Genomic DNA, 20,724 nt, shown 5'->3' with positions numbered 1-20,724 from the left:
CTTAAGTGTATTGTTAGCTAGTTTTTACATTTAGAATTAACCCATTTTTATTAGTTTATATTCTCAAAAAACAAAAAACAACACCTAATGACTACAAGAAGGCATGTTCTCTGGGCTACTTAGGTCAGTGCAAAGCCCCTTCCCACTCTAGTCATGATGTCAATCAAAGGCAGCCTATATGTATATGTAGCTTTCTTTCTATAGCACATCTTCCATTAACAAAGCAACTAGAACATCCTCTATCCCTTTCCTGAAATGTCATGTAAAAAAATGACACAATAACATGTTTTAATAAGATAGTTTTACAAGGCTAAAGCAAGATAGCTCAATAGGTAAAGGACTTGTCACACAAGTCTGGAGAGCGAACTGAACCCTCAAAATTCTCACAAAGGTGGAAGGAGAGAACCTACTCCAGTTGTCCCCTGCCCTTCACATGCATGCCTCCCTATACATATCATGTACACATACAATAACTTTTAAAGTTTTAAATACAGTTTTACATGGTATGTTACTAGAAATACTACTGAGCAGCAGATACCCTGATTCCAATACACTGTAACTAAAATGTAAAGAGGCACTTACTGCCACACCAGCATGGTAACTTGTGCCACAAGCAATTAGAATCAACCGCCGACACCGCTGGATCTCTTTAATGTGATCTTTCAAACCTCCCAAATTCACTGAAATAGAAATTTGTGTATATAATTACTTAGGAGAAAACCATATAAACAGAAAATTCTTTTCATAAATATCCACTGTCAATTTGAAAAACCAATTACTGTTTTAAGCAATTCATATTTCCCAGAAGACTATTTTGTTGTAGCTACGTAAATTAACAGTTCACAGCTTAGCTGGTCCCTCCCCTCGCTCAGCAGGCACTGACTCACTTTAAGTCACTTTTCATTCCTCTCTGTACATTAAGTTACCACAAAGGAAAAGCTACAGGGACAGGACCAGCAGATCAGCTGACACTGGATTTGGACAACAGGGCATAAGGAAGTTTCCAGAATGTTAGAACTCTTCTATGTCTTGAGCCTGTTGAGGCCATGATTATGACTGTTATAAAGTTCTGTCAAAACTCAGAATCTTATTAGAAAGCTGAGGCAATAGAGCCATATGACACTAGTAATTCAAGACCAACCTGGGGAACATAACAAGATCCTGTCTCAGAAAAAAAAAAATGAAGCAGAATGTTCCATTTAGAATGACGAATTTGGTGCTAGAGAGATGGCTCCGTGGTCAAGAGGACTTCCTGTTCTTTCAGAGGACACAGGTTTAGTTCCCAGCACCCACATGGCAGCTACAACTGTCTATAACTCCAGGTCCAGGAGATCTAACATCTTCTAGCACCAGGTACACATATGCACATGATGCACATACATACAATAGGCAAAACATGCATACATATAAAATAAAAAATCTTTTAAAAATAGTTATTTTTAAAAATTTTGTGTTTTATGTATATGAGTGTTCTGTACGCATACCTTCATGCCAGAAGAGGGCATCAGATCCTATTATAGAGGGTTAGGGTTAGGGCTGGGGTTAGGGTTATCACCATCTATAACCACCATGCGGTTGCTGGGAACTGAACTCGGAACCTCTGGAAGAAAGCAGTCAGTGCTCTTAACCTCTGAGTCATCTGTCCAACCCATAAAAAAAAAAGTTACTTTTTAAAAATGATGAATTTGGGTAGGTGAGATGATTTAGCAGGTAAAGGCATTTGCTGCTGAGCCTGATGAGCTGAATTCTACTCCCAGGACCCACATGACAGGAGAGAGCCAACTCCTACAAGTTGTCCTCTGACCTCTACCTGCATGCCATGACACATGAGACTACACACATATAAAACAAATCAAAGGAAGAAAATACATGGTAAGATATACTAATCCATAAAAGAAGAAAATACATGGTAAGATATACTAATCCATAAAGGAAGAAAATACATGGTAAGATATACTAATCCATAAAGGAAGAAAATACATGATAAGATATACCAATCCATAAAGGAAGAAAATACATGGTAAGATATACTAATCCATAAAGGAAGAAAATACATGGTAAGATATACTAATCCATAAAGTGCTTGCCACACAAGCATGAGTTTGATCCCCAGAACCCATGTAAAAATCTAGGCATGATGGGATGTGTTTACATTCTCAGCTCTGGAGAGAGACAGAATGATCCCTGGGGCTCAACGCCAAGTCTAATCCTAATGCCAAATCTCAGTGAGAGACCCTATCTCAATAAACAAACAAACAAAATAAAACAGCAACAACAAAACAAAACAAAGTGGAGTAAGTCTAAGAAACATCTCCCAAGGGTGGCCTCTGGTATCCATAAAAGCACATGCATGTACACTTGTACACACATACACAAACCACACACACCTAAAACTATCAACATGGGCTGTATGTACAATCACCATACAGAATGATTGTGTTCATTACATCTAACTATACTTCAATAAAGCTACCTAGAAAATTACCTTCATTATGTTTATTTCTATGAACTCCAAACTATGGTGATATATTTTTCTAAAAATACTTAATGTCTTCATGAGACTGAAGTACTCCCAGGTCCTACAGCCAAATTAATAATATGCATTGAGACCATTAAGACTATGTACTAAACCTGTTATCCTATTGTATGATGGGCCTGCTCAACCTGCCTTTAAGAGAACAATGTAACCAACATTAATTACTGTGCCTTGGATTTTCCATGCAATCAGCTTTTACAACTTCAGCTAAATGCATAGTTTTAATCTTAAATTATGTACTTTCCATGCCTCTGACCCAGAATAATGCTTGTGTGTTGTGGTAATCATTTGCCAAAAGCAGCCAACAGATTGAAAGCAATCTTAAAAAAAACAAGTAACACATGAACTGTTGAAAGCAGCATGTGCATATAGGTCTGTTTGTGGTTCTGAGTGCTATTCTTGGTCAGGAAAGTAACTTCTTCCCTAGTAGAACTCAAAGATTTTGTATAATGAATTCCTCATTTCTTTCCCAGACCATGTTGTTCAATATAAGGCAAAACTCTGTGTTAGGGATAGCACAACACACACACACACACACACACACACACACACAGAGAGACAGAGACAGAGAGAGACAGAGAGAGACAGAGAGAGACAGAGAGACAGAGACAGACAGAGACAGAGACAGAGAGAGAGAGAGAGACAGAGACAGAGAGAGAGACAGAGAGAGAGAGAGAGGGAGAGAGATCAGGCACAACAGAGAAGCAACAGGGACAAATGGATCAGTCATAGAATAGACATGCTACCAACATGCCAGTAACCACAGATGAAAGGCAATGAGAGGGAAGCAGAAAATTCAATTTGTTCAAATTTAAGCTCTTTCTTGGTCAAACTACTCCAAGAGAAAGTTTCTGTTCTCATCCTTAATGCAACACTGATGTATTTTGAACCTCCCTCAGGTTTTTTTAACATGCTATCAATGTTGTAGGGATAAGTCCCACCCCTTAGGGGGCGTGTTCGCCTCAGGCTAATGTTTACCTATAAATCTGGTGAGCATGCTCGCAGTGCTTGCTTCTGCTTTCCTGGTCTCCAAAGGAACGGTGGTTCTGTAAGTCTATTTCACCATTAAAGCTGTATATATTTTTACAATCTGTCTGCATTCGTTTACGCCATTACACAATGTACCAACACTGTAGTATTGCTTGTATACAAGCCCATTCTTTCTCAATCTTTGTTATTACCACCTGCCTAACTGCTCCAGTTCCAATGTTGGCATTACCTGGACTGCTTAGACACTCCTCCTTCAGCCCACCTACCACATCCTCCTACGAAATCCCTTTGGATCATCATCTCTCTAAAGATGATGACACCAACATTCTCTCAACTTTCTCTTTTTTAATTACCAAAACTGGCCGGAGAAGGCTTGATGGGTAGTGTTTGCTGTGCAAGTATGAGAACCTGATTATGAGTCAGGTGATGGTGGCACATGCCTTTAATCCCAGCACTCGGGAGGCGGAGGCAGGCGGATCTCTGTGAGTTCGAGGCCAGCCTGGTCTAGAAGAGCTAGTTCCAGAACAGGAACCAAAAAGCTACGGAGAAACCCTGTCTCGTAAATCAAAAAAAAAAAAAAGAAAGAGAGAGAGAGAGAGAGAACCTGATTATGGATCTCTGGCACGCACATAAAAAGCTGGGCATAGTGCCAGGTGGTGGTGGCACACACCTTTAATCTCAGTACTTGGGAGGCAGAGGCAGGTGGATCTCTGTGAGTTCAAGGCCAGCCTAGTCTACAAGAGCTAGCTCCAGGACAGATGCCAAAGCAACAGAAAAACCGTGTCTCAAAAAACCAAATAAATAAATAAAAAAGAAAGAAAAAAAAACTGAGCATAAAAATGGGTGCCTGTAATCCCGGCATTAAGAAGGTGGAGGCAGGCAATGTGGTTTTGAGTGCTATTGGGAATGGAGAGCTCAATGACCAGCTGATCTAGTCAATCAGTGAGCTCCAGATTCAGTATAGAGACCTTATGTCAAAAATAAGGTGGAAGACAACTGAGAAAGACACTTGACTTGAGCTCTGACCTCCACATGTGTTGTGGAATATTAGTTTAGGATGTGTTACATTTGTTTATCTGTGGAACACTTGTTTAATGACGCAAAGATGTCCTGTATTCTTTTACGTTGCATTTGTTTAACTCTGTGAAGCTGTGTTACTTAGCCTGTCTAAAACACCTGATTGGTCTAATAAAGAGCTGAACTGACAATAGCTAGGCAGGAGAGGGATAGGCTTCCAGGCAGAGAGAATAAATAGGAGAAGAAATCTAGGCTTGAAAAAAGAGTGAGCAAGGAGAGAAAAAAGGAGGAGGTTACCAGGGACCAGCTACCTAGCCACACTGCCAATCACAGAGAAAGAACAAAAGAAAGGTATATAGAATAAAGAAAGGTAAAGAGCCCAGAAGCAAAACATAGTTAAAGAAAAACAGGATAATTTAGGTTAGAAAAGCTGGCTAGAAACAAGCCAAGCTAAGGCCGGGCACTCATAAGTAAGAATAAGTGTATTTATTTGGAAGCTGAGTAGCAGCCTCCCAAGAGTAAAAAAAAAAAAAAAAAAAAAAATGCACACATACATACATGCTCACACATACTGCTCCTAACCCCACACGTGACCAAACATACATGCTCACACATACTGCTCCCTAACCCCACACGTGAGCAAACATACATGCTCACACATACTGCTCCCTAACCCCACACGTGAGCAAACATACATACTCACACATACTGCTCCCTAACCCCACACGTGAGCAAACATACATACTCATACATACTGCTCCTAACCCCACACGTGACCAAACATACATGCTCACACATACTGCTCCCTAACCCCACACGTGAGCAAACATACATGCTCACACATACTGCTCCCTAACCCCACACGTGAGCAAACATACATGCTCACACATACTGCTCCCTAACCCCACGTGAGCAAACATACATGCTCACACATACTGCTCCCTAACCCCACGTGAGCAAACATACATGCTCACACATACTGCTCCTAACCCCACACGTGAGCAAACATACATGCTCACACATACTGCTCCCTAACCCCACACGTGAGCAAACATACATGCTCACACATACTGCTCCCTAACCCCCACACGTGAGCAAACATACATGCTCACACATACTGCTCCCTAACCCCACACGTGAGCAAACATACATGCTCACACATACTGCTCCCTAACCCCACACGTGAGCAAACATACATGCTCACACATACTGCTCCCTAACCCCCACACGTGAGCAAACATACATGCTCACACATACTGCTCCCTAACCCCACACGTGAGCAAACATACATACTCACACATACTGCTCCCTAACCCCACACGTGAGCAAACATACATGCTCACACATACTGCTCCCTAACCCCCACACGTGACCAAACATACATGCTCACACATACTGCTCCCTAACCCCACACGTGAGCAAACATACATGCTCACACATACTGCTCCCTAACCCCACACGTGAGCAAACATACATACTCACACATACTGCTCCCTAACCCCACGTGAGCAAACATACATGCTCACACATACTGCTCCTAACCCCACACGTGAGCAAACATACATACTCACACATACTGCTCCTAACCCCACACGTGAGCAAAGTAGAAACAAAACAACAAAACAAATCAACAAAAAAGTACTACTGATTTCCCAAATGACTTAGACCATATATATATAAATCACAGTACTTAAGGCTTTCAAGTCTCCTGTGACTATATTACCTGGTTAGCTCCTGTGCCGCTCTAAATTAAGCCACAGTATAGGAGCACATTGTTTCCACAGGCCTTGGCATGTGCTATGAAGGTTTAGTAAGTGAAATGTATGTTATATTGGTAAATTGTTGTGTGCTGTTTGAACTCACAGAGAAACTGCCTCTGGAAGAGGGGTTACCACACACACACCCAAGCATGTTTGTTCTCTAATATCTGAAGATCTCCCACCCCAAGTTTCTGCTAGATGTTCTGAGTGCCCAATTTGTTCTACCAACTATGTATCCATCATTTTCTACTTATTCTTTTACTTTGGCTTGCCACATACTTAATAAATTCATCATTCAAAACCAAATGTATGGCTATAAAATAGAAAAAAATTGCTGGAGGCTGGGGTGGGGTTATACAAAAGCAAGTTAGGAAACTCAATATAAAAACAGACAAACTAGCATGGTGGGGGCACACCTTTAATTCCAGCACTCCAGAGGCAGAGGTAGGTAGATCTCTGTGTGTCTGAGAATAGCCTGATCTTCAAAGCAAGTAGCAAGGCATTCAGGGCTACATACCACCAGTCCAGCCCACCTCCCAAAAGAGCAGAATCTACCAAAGAGGCTAATATTGCAGGTGGAGATCAAGAACGACAGACAGGTTAAGATGTAGTTAGCTAAATACCATCTTTCCTAAACTTGGTCCTAGCAAATTCCCTGATGGCTGTTGGGGACTGCAGACCACCAGACCCTGAATTTCTTGTAAACAACTTGTTTTCCTCTGCTCTGAGCAGCCTGCAGCTGCTCTGAGCACAAGACCCTGATGGCGGAGGAGTGATTTCTGGTGAGCCTACAGCTGAAAGATCCCAAGGGCTGGCTGGGGCATGGCCAGAGTACTATATAAGCTGCCCCTGAGCACAATAAAGTGGACATTCTTGGCACTCTTGTCTCAAGGATGACCTGTGTCCTCGTGTCTCTGTCTGTCTGTGTGTGATTGCGTTTTTAAGTCTCCAGCTTAGTTCCCGGCTCACATACCATCCCAGAGTGTAGGCACTACAGATGGCTTTTTGGATAATTCTAGGAGTCCTCCAAGGTCTGAAATGTCTTATATACAGTCTGTGAGAACAAAAAGATTCTCACTACGTAAGGCCAGGCAAGCCTCAAACTCAATGCTCCTGCCTTCCTCACAAGCATTACTACACTGGATAATGCTTTAGTCTAATTCTGATAACATAAGCCATAACTAGTGGAAATAGCAAGAAAACCTGGGAGATGGGGAGGAGGGTACTCAGGAAGACCACTGAGCACACATGAAGACATGGCTCCATGAATGTGACCTTTGCCTTTGATAAGACATCCAAACTGACAGAGCCCTGATGGCCTCACCTTAAAAACCAAGAAGATAACTGTTATCCCATTTGGATAGACAACTTGTATGCAAACAACACACATAAGAGTTTCTAAAACAGTAAACGTCTCAGAGCTGAAGGTATAGCTCAGTAGTACACTATACACTTAGCACATGCAAGACCCTAGTTTTAATCCTCAGGGGAGGGCGGTCGCATAGGAACACACAACAGGAACAGGGATAAAGACTTACCATGAAGGTCTCAGGCTGTCTCCGTCTCTCCCCTTAACAAACAACTCTTCTTCCTGACTTTAGTTCCATAAATCCTTTGAGCACTGTTTTCTGGCCCTCCCTGAGTCTTGGCACTCACAAACAGATATGGGTCTTTGTTGTCTTGCTCCTGTCTCTCCCCTGGGTCCCCCCCTCTTTCTATTTTCATTGTGTCCCAGACAGATCAACATTCTGACATAGGTATATAACTCAGGCTCTCACTCCTTCTGTATCCTGGAGACTGTCACCTGGTCTTTTAAGCTCTTCAGCTTCTTTAGCAGAGGTACCCCACTGAGCTTCCCCTTCTACTTCCTCAGAACAGTTCCTTCCCCTTCTTTCCTACACTTACTTTCTTTTACAACTCTTCAAATACTAGATCTGGAACATACCCTAGACTACAGAGTACTCCATAAGCAGCCTCCTGATGGTTTTCCCATCAATGCCCTTAGCTAATGCTTTTCTAGCCAGATGAGTGTTCCCATCTGACATCCACTTATTTACATCTTCAAACCCATACCTTCTTATTTCATGAGGCCTTCCCTTACCTCAAAACCCTTTCCACAAACAGACTCATTCTTCATATTTCATAAATTCAATATTAAGCTTTAAGCATTTTCTAGTGCTAGGACCACATTTTACTTTTCTTGAAATTGTAAATTATATACTGATCTCCTTTACACATGATTAAAATATTGAAGGCATGACTACATCAGAAACTTTAATATAGTCTACTCCTATGACATGCGTTGAAGACTAAGAGTCTATGATCAGAAGATATCTGTGTAAGCTCCTGTGATGTCTGTTCTGGAGAGTAGTGTTGCACTTTGACTTCTAGCTTAAACATGGAGTAAGGTGCAAACATTAAGAAAGAACTCTGCAGAAGTTCATGCTTTAGCTTACTTATGAAAAAAACCCAGGGGCTAGAGAGATGACTCAGTGGTTAAGAGCACTTGCTGTTCTTGCAGAAGACTTGGGTTCTGTTCCCAGGACCCACATGATAGTTCACAACTACATAAGCCCAGTCCAAGAGGATCTGATGTCTTCTTCTAACCTCCAAAAACACCAGGCACAAATGTGGTGCACATACATACATACAGGCAGCCAAAGCTCTCATACACATAAAACAAATAAACCTGAAAGAAAAAATTTAGAAAGAAATCTAGCCTGAACAATTAATGTAACCTGAGTGAGAAGACAGGCTCTTTTCAGAATCTACAGTGCCCAACACATGCAAAGAACTGTCCCTGACAGCCACAGCAGGAACACAGTATGTGACAGTCACCCCCTTTACCATTTTTTAATATACCATTCAGTGGGATTACATACATTCACACTGTTGGGCCCCCATCACTACTAACGAACTCTAGAACTTTTCATCATCCCCAAGAGAAACTACCTAAGAAGTCATGACTCTCCACCATTACCCCAACACCTGGTAGCCATCAGACCACTTCCTGTCTCTGAGTCTGATTACTGTGACTTCACCATAAAGTGCAATCAGACTTGGATGTCTGGCAATCTCAGCTGTTCTACCCATCTATATAAAGGACAATAAACCTTCAGGTTGCTAATGGCAATCCTAAAGAGACTGAAATGAAAAAGTAAATGTTATTACCAGTGTAGTCATCAAAATTGACTCTTCCTCTCATTGTGTTCACAACAGACTCTGGCTGCTCAAAAATTTCTTTCTGCATAAATGAACTAAAGTTGCCTACAAAAATAGAAATTACATGATTAAAACAACAGTAAATGAGCTAAAGAGTAAGAAATCTGTACACAATCAAGTCTATCTCTTTTCAACATAATCTTGACAGATGAAACAAAAGGCCATGCAATAAAGAAATCAGGTTAACTTCCTAGAAGCCTCTGTGAGTGCTTTACTCACTATGAAAAATGAACAAGGAAGAAAGTCACTTTTATATACTTAGTAGCTAAAATGCATAGTTACACAAAAACAGGGGCACAAGATAATTTTTGAATCAAATTTAAGTTCAAACTCATCAAGTTATCTTTAGCATGTCAATGTGAAAATACCAAAAAAAAAAAAAAAAAAGAAAATTCCTTATTATAAGTAAGATCAGTTTATACTTCCTAGTATGGACTAAAGTATAGCTCATGGAACTTTGCCGACAGTGGTTCTACAATATAATTCCTATTACAGCCCAATCAGAGAGGAGAATAAAAATCCTAACACTTGATGGCAGGACACATTATGTAGGGCACACTCATATCAGGTACTGTTCTAAGAGCTTTATACAGAACAGCATTCTTGATCTTCAATACAACTTTAATGAGATGAATTCTATTTTCCCCTCTTAATACATGAGAAGGATGAAGCAGAGGGAATACAAGAATACTGAACAGAGCATGAGCCATATTTACCCTTTAAACATGTGGCACTATCTCCTTACAAAGTTCAAATCAAACCATGCTTTAATTTCAAGAACTATTCTAAGACTAGCAGATAATTTCTCCAGTCATCCCTTTTCCTGGGTTGCCCACCCACTCATCATATGGAAGTTTCCTAAGCAGGATGGGAAGTAGCATGCTTCCTTTCCTTAAGCATCCCAAGTCCTAACACTGCAAAATACTCACCCTTCATGATCTGCTGGAGTTCCATCTGGAGGGTTTGCACAGCTCGACCAGGATGGTCTCCTGCAGTTCGCTTAATTCGATGGATAGAAAGTCGACCATCCACCACTGCTGCAACATCATCATCTTCCAGAAAGATGACACGGTTGGTGTGCTCTATCACAGCACTACAAAATGGTCATGGAGATGTTACTATCAATAACCAAGGATCATTGTCACCTAGAAAGCTATCATTAGAACACAGAGACCAAGCTCAAACACCAACTCTCATCTTACACCACATGTTAATTGCCAATGTACTCACTTCCTATAAGGCCATATAGAAGATGTGGTTATTGTGAAAATAATAACAACAATAATAAAGTGGACTTCTGCACACCTGACCAATTAAACAAAATCAGAAGCCTTGGCTATTTCTACTTCATTCTAGCTTTTACCAAAGCCTGTAATTTTAACCCCTATTTCTGGACAGTTCCATGTCATTGCCACCGATGAACACAAGCCACCAGCAGCTCTTTGGCCGGCTTCTGCAGCACCCTCCTAACTACCCACTACTCTCTGACCGCTCTTCCAAGTCTCCTTCTCTGCTCAAGTCAACATCAAAAGGTAATGCTAATCAAAACTTTTCCTTCACCCAACAAATCACTTTTCAGCTCCCTCTGGCTCTCAGGAAAACTTCAAATTGGCTCGCATGTCCCACCAAGCAGCCTAATTATACTATGCCCTTCCCAACTCTCACAGTTGAGCCAACTGCACAAAATGAATGTTCTTCCCTCAAACCCTTCACCTAATTAGCTCCTAACTGTCCCTTAGCTCAGTTTGAGCTTCATTCCCTTAAAGAAGGATATACTCATGAGGGCCTAAATGATCTTGTTATAGGTAAGTGTTATCTCCTCCGTTATGACAGATCAAATAATATTTTTTATCTTACCATTCTCCTAAGGGTAGCATATGGCATTGTTCATTAAGATTACGAATGAATCAAAAGTTTTTCTAGTTTAGGTGATGACTACCAACTCTCTGTAGCAAACCCACTTAATGACAGCAAAGACAAGTTTGCAAAATCTAGAAAACAGTAACGTTTGTTTCTCACTCAGATAATACATTCTTGGTACTAAGTGGTACCATTTTCTCATTCTTATTTCCTCTTATTTCCAGTCACAGTGAATGAATCAAGTATCTGAGTGATTCTATCTTAACCCCAGTCCTAGAGTTTTCAAATTACCAGTGCCTCTAAATATTTCACTACGTAACTACATAATTCCATAACTGCTAGAAAAGCAATCCCTCCTCCCTATAACGCTTGAGTACATCCTGGAAATAAAACAAATACTCCAAGTAAATGTATTAGAATAGGTCTCTAAGAATGCATGTGTTTTGGTAAAGTGACCAACATGCTTTGAAGTGGTAGAAAAAGCATTTTTATTGTCCCAAGTCTAATGAAGTCAGCTCTGATTTCTCAGTTCAGAGAGTTCTAGAGCTAAGGCATCATTAATAGTAGGACTGCTTGCCTGGCAGACAGGAGTCAGAGGTTCTTAGCAACTAGAGTTTTACAAATACCTTCATGGTTTGGGGACGTTTTCCTAAATATTGAATGAGGAAGCTCACCTTGCATCAGAAGCAAAGTAATATTCAACTGCCTTTTCTTCAACAGGGAAAAGACACGTTGTGCTGTCCACACGGGAAAGATTGCAGCTTCCTTTCTTGTCTTTGCCTAGAGCACAGAGATAACATAAAGTCAGCAAGCACAGAAAATCATGCTACAATTTGGAAATAGGCATAAATGTTCATAAAATCAACAACAAAAAGAAAAAAGGCAGCACAGACAAATTCAGCAGTTCTCACTGGATTTCCATGCAAGTAAGCCGGGAAGAAGGAAGAAGTGCAGTGAGATGCAAAGACCAAGACTGCATGGTGAACAATAGTGCTGCACTGCAAACTCTGTAATGTCATTTCTCCTCGGGGAGAAAAGAATTTGCTGATAATAGTTTATTAATAATAACTTTTAAAAATCTAGAAGCAGCAGGGCTAGAAATATGGTTCAGAGACTGTGGAGGTGTGAATAGGTATGGCACCCACAGACTCGTGTGTTTGAATGGTTGGTCCATAGGAGGTGGCATTATTAGGAAGTGTGGCCTTGTTGCTAGGTGTGGCTTAGTTGGTGGAAGTGAGTCACTAGGTTGGTGAACTTTGATGACTCAGAAGCTCAAGCAAATTCTCTACCTGCAATCCAAATGTAGAACTCTCAGTTCCTTCTCCAGCACCTTGTCTGCCTACATGCTGCCATGCTCCCCTCCATGATAATAATGGACTAAACCTCTGAAACTGTAAGTCAGCTCCAATTATATGTTTTCTTTTATAAGAGTTGCTGTGGTCATGGTGTCTCTCCACAGCAATAAAATCCTAACTAAGACAAAGATAAAGACACTTATTGCTACTGCAAAAGGACCTAAGTTTGGTTCATAACACTCATATGGTGGCTCACGTCCTCCTCAACTCTAATTCCAAGGGTTCAGACTCCCTCTTCTGCCTCCCTGGTTACCAGGTACACTTGTGATACACAAAAATACATGCAAGTAAAACATTCATACACATAAAATAAAACATTTAAATTAAAAAAAAACTAAAAAGCAATCAATATGGTACAATGAAAAGTAAAAGCAGACTATAGCCAAGTTAATTTTTAAATAAAATCTCTTGCTATTTTAACAGCAAATCAGGCCTAGAATACTCAATTAAAATCAAAACAAAGGGGGCTGATGAAATGGCTCACAGGTAAAGGCACTAGCTACTAAGCCTGAAGACTTGAGCTCAATCCCCAGGTCCTACATGATGGAAGGAGAACACTAATTCCCACAATCTATCCTCTGACTGCCAGACATATGCTGTGGTATGTGCACAGTGTATATGTGTGTGTATGTATATATATTTATATACATACATATGTACATATATACAAATAAATAAATGTAATTAAAAAGCAAAGCGCATGCCACTTTAACCATGGCGTGCCAATGGCACCTACTTGTAGTCACAGGCAAAGCTGTGAGCCAAGACCTTCTCCTATCTCAGAAGTGTGTGTGTCTTTCAGTGTCTTTTTAATTCTGGCACTTATTTCTTCATCAGTAATAATTGTTTTGGTTTCTGTTTTTCCTTTTGGTTAATTCTCAACTAACAGAAATGAGGAAGTACGCTGGTATGACAAATTCTCTAAGTTAAAGCCAAGCTTGTAGTCCTGGGAGGTCAGAGGCAGGAAGATTAGTTCAAGGTCAGTTTCAGCTACATAGTTTGAGGCCAGACTGAGCTACCAGGAACAGTATATCCTTTCTCCAAATTCAGAGCATACAAGAGCTTTATAAACCAAGGGCAGAATAGCCATAGAATACCACAAGTTACTTGTAAAAATTCACATCTTATCCTCTAAAATGTATATACAATGACTAGATAATTATTCTTAGAAATATGCATTCTAAGTTCTACCTGTGGGTATCTGGAATGATTTAAGCATGAAAAAAAAAAAACAATACTTTCCAGCCAAAATCAAAAGCAGAGAAGATAGCAAACTTTAAAACGTAAGTATGCATTGACATACTATAAAAAGGTAGCAAGTGCTTACAAAGGCGTAGCTTCAAGGGTTCCATTGCATTGATAATTTAACAGCTACTTGCCTTTGGCAGGAATCTTAAAATTGTCCACCAAAAAGTGAATTTTAAACCAAGGAGCTTAATGGCACACAATTTTTATTCAGCACTCAGGAAGGCAGAAGCTAGCAGATTTCTGCTGAATTCAAGGCCAATCTGTCCATATAGCAAGTTCTAGGCCAGTCAGAGCTACAGAGTGAGATGCTGGAGAGATGACTCATTGGTTAACATCACTGGCTACTCTTTCAGAGGACCTGGGTTGGATTCCCAACATCCACGTGATAGCTCACAACCATCTGTGTAACTCTAGAGGACTCAATATCTTCTTCTGGCCTCTGCAGGTAACTAACTGCATGTATGTGGAATATAAACATACATGCAGGCAAACACACATACATCAAAAAAAACTCAAAAAATTGTTTAATAATTCTTAAATAATACTGAATTGTTTGTTTCTAAAAAGATTAATGTCACATGTGTATGCCTCTAATCCTAGTACTCTGGAAGTTGACGCAGGAGAACCAACAGTTTGAGGCCAACCTCAGCTATAAGTAAGACTCTGTCTCAATACACACAATCTAAATTTAAAAAAAAAAAAGTAGAAGCCCAGAAACAACATTTTAAAAGGACAACTAGCTAGCCAGGCGGTGGTGGTGCATGCCTTTAATCCTAGCACTCGGGAGGCAGAGGCATGCGGATCTCTGTGAGTTCGAGGCCAGCCTAGTCTACAAGAGCTAGTTTCTAGGATAGGCTCCAAAGCTACAGAGAAACCTTGTCTCAAACAAAAAAAAAAAAACCACAACTAGCTTTGTTTATAAAATGTTCTAGAGTTGAGTATAACCCCAAATATTTGTAACTTCATTGTTAAGGTAACAGAAGTATATCTGATTGAAATATTTAAAAGAAGCTGAAGCATCACTGCCTATAAATATCTATAATTTTTTCCATTTGGGGATTCTCTTGTTCAACTGAAATGAAATACAGTATCACTCTGTTGGGAGCAGTAAGACCCCAGATCCTGAATTTCTTGTAATCCCATGATCTGAGTGCCTTACAGCTGCTCTGAGCAGGAGACCTTCAGGAGTTCCTGATGGCAAGGAGAGTGTGGTTTCTGGTGAGTTTGGCTGGGGCGTGGCTATCTCTATATAATCTGCCCCTGAACACAATAAAGGGGGCATTCTTGGGGAATTCAAGGATAACCCGTGTCACTGTCTGTCTGTCTGTGTGTGTTTGTGTATTTTAACCTCCAGCCCCCTTGCCCGAAGCTCGCGAACTGGGTGCCAGCACACAGAGCGCAGACACGGGGGCACGGTGCGCGGCAATTGGAGGTCTCCATCAAGATTTCGGCAATTGGAGGTCTCAAATGAGATTTCGGCAATTTTCCACCGAGATATCGGCATCACTCGTTTTTCAGTGGGAAGAAGTGGCTTTAAGTTGGAGACAATAGCAAAAGCCTGAAAAACTAGCCAAAGCTCTCTCTATAGCCCTCCCACCAATACTGTTCTCACGACAGCATGGCACTGAGCTCCACACCAACTACCTACTAGAGTTAGAGAAACACAGGTACCAAGAGTCATCTCCCAGGATCAATGTTTCTGCCAACTTTTGGAGATCTCACTCAATTATTTATTATTATTATTATTATTATTATTATTATTATTTCTAAAAGCCACCTAAAATAGCCTATAAGGTAGTGTTTATGATACACAAGAAGCAGTACTGTTATAGGAATCCACAACTGTAGAACCAGATTGTGTTATCACTGGTGGAAATCTTCTGGCATGGACTGGGAAAGACGTACTACTTCAGGGAAAAAAAAATAAAGAGTATCACCAAGTATTAAAGGCTGTTTAAGGAAATAATTTTCTTCACAGGTAAAACATGAAAGCAGTCATCCAAAGATGAACAGGCTCAGCATTCTTTGGTAACTGTTGTTCAAGAAGCCAAGAATTATATATTACTAATTAAGGTTTCAATTTTTTGAACCCAGCAGTCCCCTACCTTACACATGGAAAGTTCTCAGTAGTAAGAAAACAAAAGGTACACTGTTGTTTTCTATTTCTGTGTAAGTCAATAAAATGATTCAGAGTTTGCATAAAGACAGACTAAAAAACTGACCAAGGTGGAACACACTGCAGCACTCAGGAGACAGGGGCAGGATTGTTAAAAGGTCAGCCTTGCAAGTTTGAGGTTAGTGTGGGCTATGCAAGATCCTGTTCCAACCTCCTCTCAAAGAAAAAGGAAGGAAGGAAGGAAGGAAGGAAGGAGAGGGAGGGAGGGAGGGAGGGAGGGAGGGAGGGAGGGAATTGGTGCTGGAGAGATGACTCACCAGTTACTAGTATTTCCTGCTCTTTCAGAGGACCCAGGTTTGGCCTCCTGAACCCATATCAGGCAGATCACAACCATATCCAGAGGATCTGATACCTCTGACCTTCCAAGATAACTTTACTCTCATGCACACCCACACCCACATGCAGACATACATGCGTACATATAATAAATAAATAAATAATCTTTAAAAAAAAGTGGGGGAGCTGAGGATACAAGCCAACAGTAGAACACTTGCCTAGTGTGTATAAGGCTCTGAGTTTGAACATCACCCCAAGACCAATAAATAAAAATAAACCCCCAAACATAAAGACTAAAATAAGACTCCAAATTAAAATGAAACCAATCAAAATCTAAAAGTAAAATGTCATGCACTAAACAAAGAGCATTTAATCTAGTTTAGTTAAAAGTGATGTTAAATCACTCAGTAAGTGGCTGCTTAGTTCCATGTTCCTTCCCTAATTAAAGCATTAATCTATATGATTTTGAAACAGGAATGGAAAAAGGGCCTTAGATTTGAAATACTCCTCAAACCTCTCATTTTAACAAAATAGTTATTAAATAATGCAACTTTCAAAATGGCAAAAGCAAACAGACAAAATTATTTTGCAAATTTGGAAAATGTCAAAACATTTCCCCATAAAATAAGCATTTTTAGAGCCTCAGTTCACTTCAAAAACCAATTAGTAAATGAAGGGAAGCAGGTAAAATCCCTCCATCCATGCAGAGTGCATTCCCACCTCTTTCTGCCTGTGATCCCCACCATGTGAATTTTGATCCAATCTGAGTCCTAGCTAAGGATGCACAACAGAGAAAAATTCTTCTTATCAGAGTGTTCACAAGTTTTTTCATGTCTAGATAGAACTACGTAACTGTATGCACATGTACACACAGATCTGACCGAATAGCATTTACCATAGCATTCTATGGTTCTCAGAGCCGCCCTGTCTTACAACAGAATGCAGCTGGCTTACCTGTTCTGTAGAGAATCGGAATGTGATCTGTAGAAAGCTTATGTTCACTCCGCACACCAATCAAGAGGGGACTACCTCGCCTGAAATGCAAGATGAGTTACAATAAAACTTTCTCATAAATAATGCGCTAACAATATTAAAAAGTATTAACTCAAAATTCATTTTAATTTGAAATATAATGCTCTCCAAATGATTTAATTTAGAAATGATCATGAAGTTCTTTTAGCAGAAAGAACATTTAAGATTGGCTAACAGAAGGATTCTTATTCTGAAGGCAGGATGCCTAAGGATATATTGCAATGTGTATACAATTGAATGAAAAGTTCCAGTTCTTATTAAAAGAAGAACAACTTAAAATACAATGCTATAGAATATGACTTACATATGTATTTTGTATGTATATTATACATAATATATGGAAATATATCATGCATAAATATGTATTTATAACATATGCATTATAAAAAAAATGAACTGAACTTCAGGTGTAACAAAATAACCACATTAGAAACCTGAGTCCCTAGGCCACACCTGTGTACTTCTAATGAAGTTTTCAACTGGCAAATTACAGTTGATTAAAGTTTTACTGAGACAGTGAGGTCCTTTTTCTGCAGCTGCTTCATGCTTGACAGCAACTCTGAGTGCTGGCAGGGAGGCCATGTGTCCCAACAAGCTTAAGTATTTCCTATCTGACCTATTCTGGAAAAATTTGCCAACTCATAATTTATAACACTTTAAATTGTTGTTCTTTTAATGTGTGGTGCAACTTTTCATTCAATTGCAAACACACCCCAATATAACCTTAAGCATCATGCCTTCAGAGAAAGATCCTTCTGTTATTGGATCTTAAGTGTTCTTACTGCTCTAAGAACTTTATGATCATTCTAAAGATAGTTAGCAAAAATCTAGCAAAATCAGTGGTGTTACAATTACTTAGGAATCTGATACATATTTGCAAAAAATATGGAGAAAGTTAGTGCTTTGGAGCTGAAACTAAAGAATATTCCATATCCAAATTCATAAATAGCCACAGTGTTCACTAAAGACAAATCACAATACCAAAATGTTTTTGTTTTACCATGAAATTCTGTTAAAGAATGGTACAAGAAAGGAGTGTATAAAAACAAACACAGTCAGACCTCTAAGGAAACAGTAAAGGGCACTTACAGGCTACTGAGAATTATCCTGTTACCCGAGTGCTACAAAAGGCATGTCATCATTAGTCTTAAACCTATTGTACCTTGTGCCAACTGCTTGCCCAGGAAAATGAACACTTTTAAACACAAGTGCAAAAGCACCTTCCTATGGAAGAAAAAGAAACATCAGCAATATTTCTTGGTAATAATTATCAAACAAAAACATTTAAAACATACTAGCTTCTGCATGGACACTTCTTGTTCATAGCAATGCTCTTTTTAACTATTTAAAACAAACAAACAAAAACAAGTCTCCATTTTAGAACACAGCAAGATCTCCCTAACATCCAAGCCCATATTTCAGGTAGACACTGACCCCTAAGCTCCAATGAGAATAAACTTAACTTTATCACCAAGCTTACCTTCAAATACTGCTTTTAAAAAGACACGTCACCTGGAGAGCCACCTGTGTGCATAGCACATTTCTCAACAGACACATCTCTCTCAGACTAATTTGTTCAGGGAGGACAGAATTAGCAAAGATCCCAAGCTCCACAACCAAAACCCATCCTTGGCCCTCCTCATCATATTCCACTACAAACCTCCACTCTTGATGCCCTCCGTCTTGGACTTAACAAATATACACGATCATAATTATTAAATGGGATGGAAAAGTCAGGCAGTGGTAACTCATGTCTTTAGTCCCAGTACTCAGGAACACTTAGGAGGCAGAGACAGATAGATCTTTGTGAGTTTGAGGCCAGCCTGTTCTACGAAGAGAGTTCTGGGACAGACAGGGCTGTTTCACAGAGTAACCCAGTCTCAAAAAATAAAATGAGCGAACAATGAATGAATGAATGAATAGATAAATAAATAAAGGGAAGCTGACTCCCTGCTCTTGTAGAGGACTTGATTTTGGTTCCCAGAACCCACATTGAGCAGCTCACAATCATTTGTACCTCTAGCTTCAGAGGGTGCAACACTTTCTTCTGGTCTCCATAGACATTAACAGTGATACCTTACTCTCCACACGTGTGCACACAGGTACCATCACCACCATAAAAAAAAAAAATCTTAAAAAAAGATAAGACATTAGAGAGCACCTTTTCTGAAGCTGGTTCTCTCTACGGTGTCAGGCTTGCACAGCAAATGCTTTTGCCTACTGAACCAGTGCTAGGCCAAACTTACCTTTCAACCTCTATAGTGAAATAACTAGAATACAGCTATAGTGAAGTAAATGGAATGGTAAATGCAGGAAAAGCAAGTTAGTAAGTAAAACAACCATCGAAATTCTCTGCATTTTGTGTGTGTAACAGAAGCCTAAAAATCCCTCAAGAAACTAGCACAGGGACTAGGGTGATGGCTCAGTTGCTAAAATGCTTGTCACACAAGCATGAGTTCAGTTCCCTAGCACCCACATAAAAAGCTGGGCACAACAGTTTTTTTTTCTTTTCTTTTTTCTTTTTAAATTTATTTATTTATTATGTGTACAACATTCTGCTTCACACACACCAGAAGAGGGCACCAGATCTCATTACAGATAGTTGTGAGCCATCATGTGGTTGCTGGGAATTGAACTCATGACCTCTGGAAGAGCAGTCAGTGCTCTTAACCTCTGAGCCATCTCTCCAGCCCCCACAACAAAGTTTTAAGAAGATACCCGGCAGGGCGGTGGTGGCGCACGCCTTTAATCCCATTACTCAGGAGGCAGAGGCAGGCGGATCTCTGTGAGTTAGAGACCAGCCTGGTCTACAAGAGCTAGTTCCAGGACAGGCTCCAAAACCACAGAGAAACCCTGTCTCGAAAAACCAAAAAAAAAAAAAAGAAGATACCCAACACCACAACACCAGTCTCTGGCCTTCACTTACACCACACACACACACACACACACACACACACACACACACAAACACACGGAGATGCTGACAATAAAATACCTTAAAAATAAAGTTGTTGCCGGGCGGTGGTGGCGCACGCCTTTAATCCCAGCACTCGGGAGGCAGAGGCAGGCGGATCTCTGTGAGTTCGTGACCAGCCTGGTCTACAAGAGCTAGTTCCAGGACAGGCTCCAAAGCCACAGAGAAACCCTGTCTCGAAAGACCAAATAAATAAATAAATAAATAAATAAAGTTGTCTATTGTTAGAGTCCTTTGAATTAAAAATAATGAATCAGCATAGTTCCTGCACATCAAAC

At 40.1% G+C, this 20,724-nt stretch overlaps 1 protein-coding gene across 1 annotated transcript in view; it reads right to left on the bottom strand.

Moving 5' to 3' along the window:
• Gfpt1 (glutamine--fructose-6-phosphate transaminase 1) overlaps positions 1-20,724 on the bottom strand; it is a 57,543-nt gene that overhangs the window by 18,976 nt on the left and 17,843 nt on the right. Inside the window, exons 7-12 of the mRNA XM_041632266.1 lie at positions 18,635-18,696; positions 17,395-17,474; positions 12,060-12,165; positions 10,455-10,618; positions 9,475-9,570; positions 583-680 (exon numbers count right to left, since the gene is read on the bottom strand). Coding sequence (XP_041488200.1) covers positions 583-680; positions 9,475-9,570; positions 10,455-10,618; positions 12,060-12,165; positions 17,395-17,474; positions 18,635-18,696 — 606 coding nt within the window. The remainder of the gene's footprint in view (positions 1-582; positions 681-9,474; positions 9,571-10,454; positions 10,619-12,059; positions 12,166-17,394; positions 17,475-18,634; positions 18,697-20,724) is intronic.

Source organism: Microtus oregoni, unplaced genomic scaffold (genome assembly GCF_018167655.1).
Source record: "Microtus oregoni isolate MIOR12 unplaced genomic scaffold, Mior012 000002F_ref0000024, whole genome shotgun sequence".
In the NCBI taxonomy this organism is placed as follows: domain Eukaryota; kingdom Metazoa; phylum Chordata; class Mammalia; order Rodentia; family Cricetidae; genus Microtus; species Microtus oregoni.
Note: the sequence above shows the minus strand (reverse complement) of the source record. Positions and strands in the feature narration are given on the sequence as shown.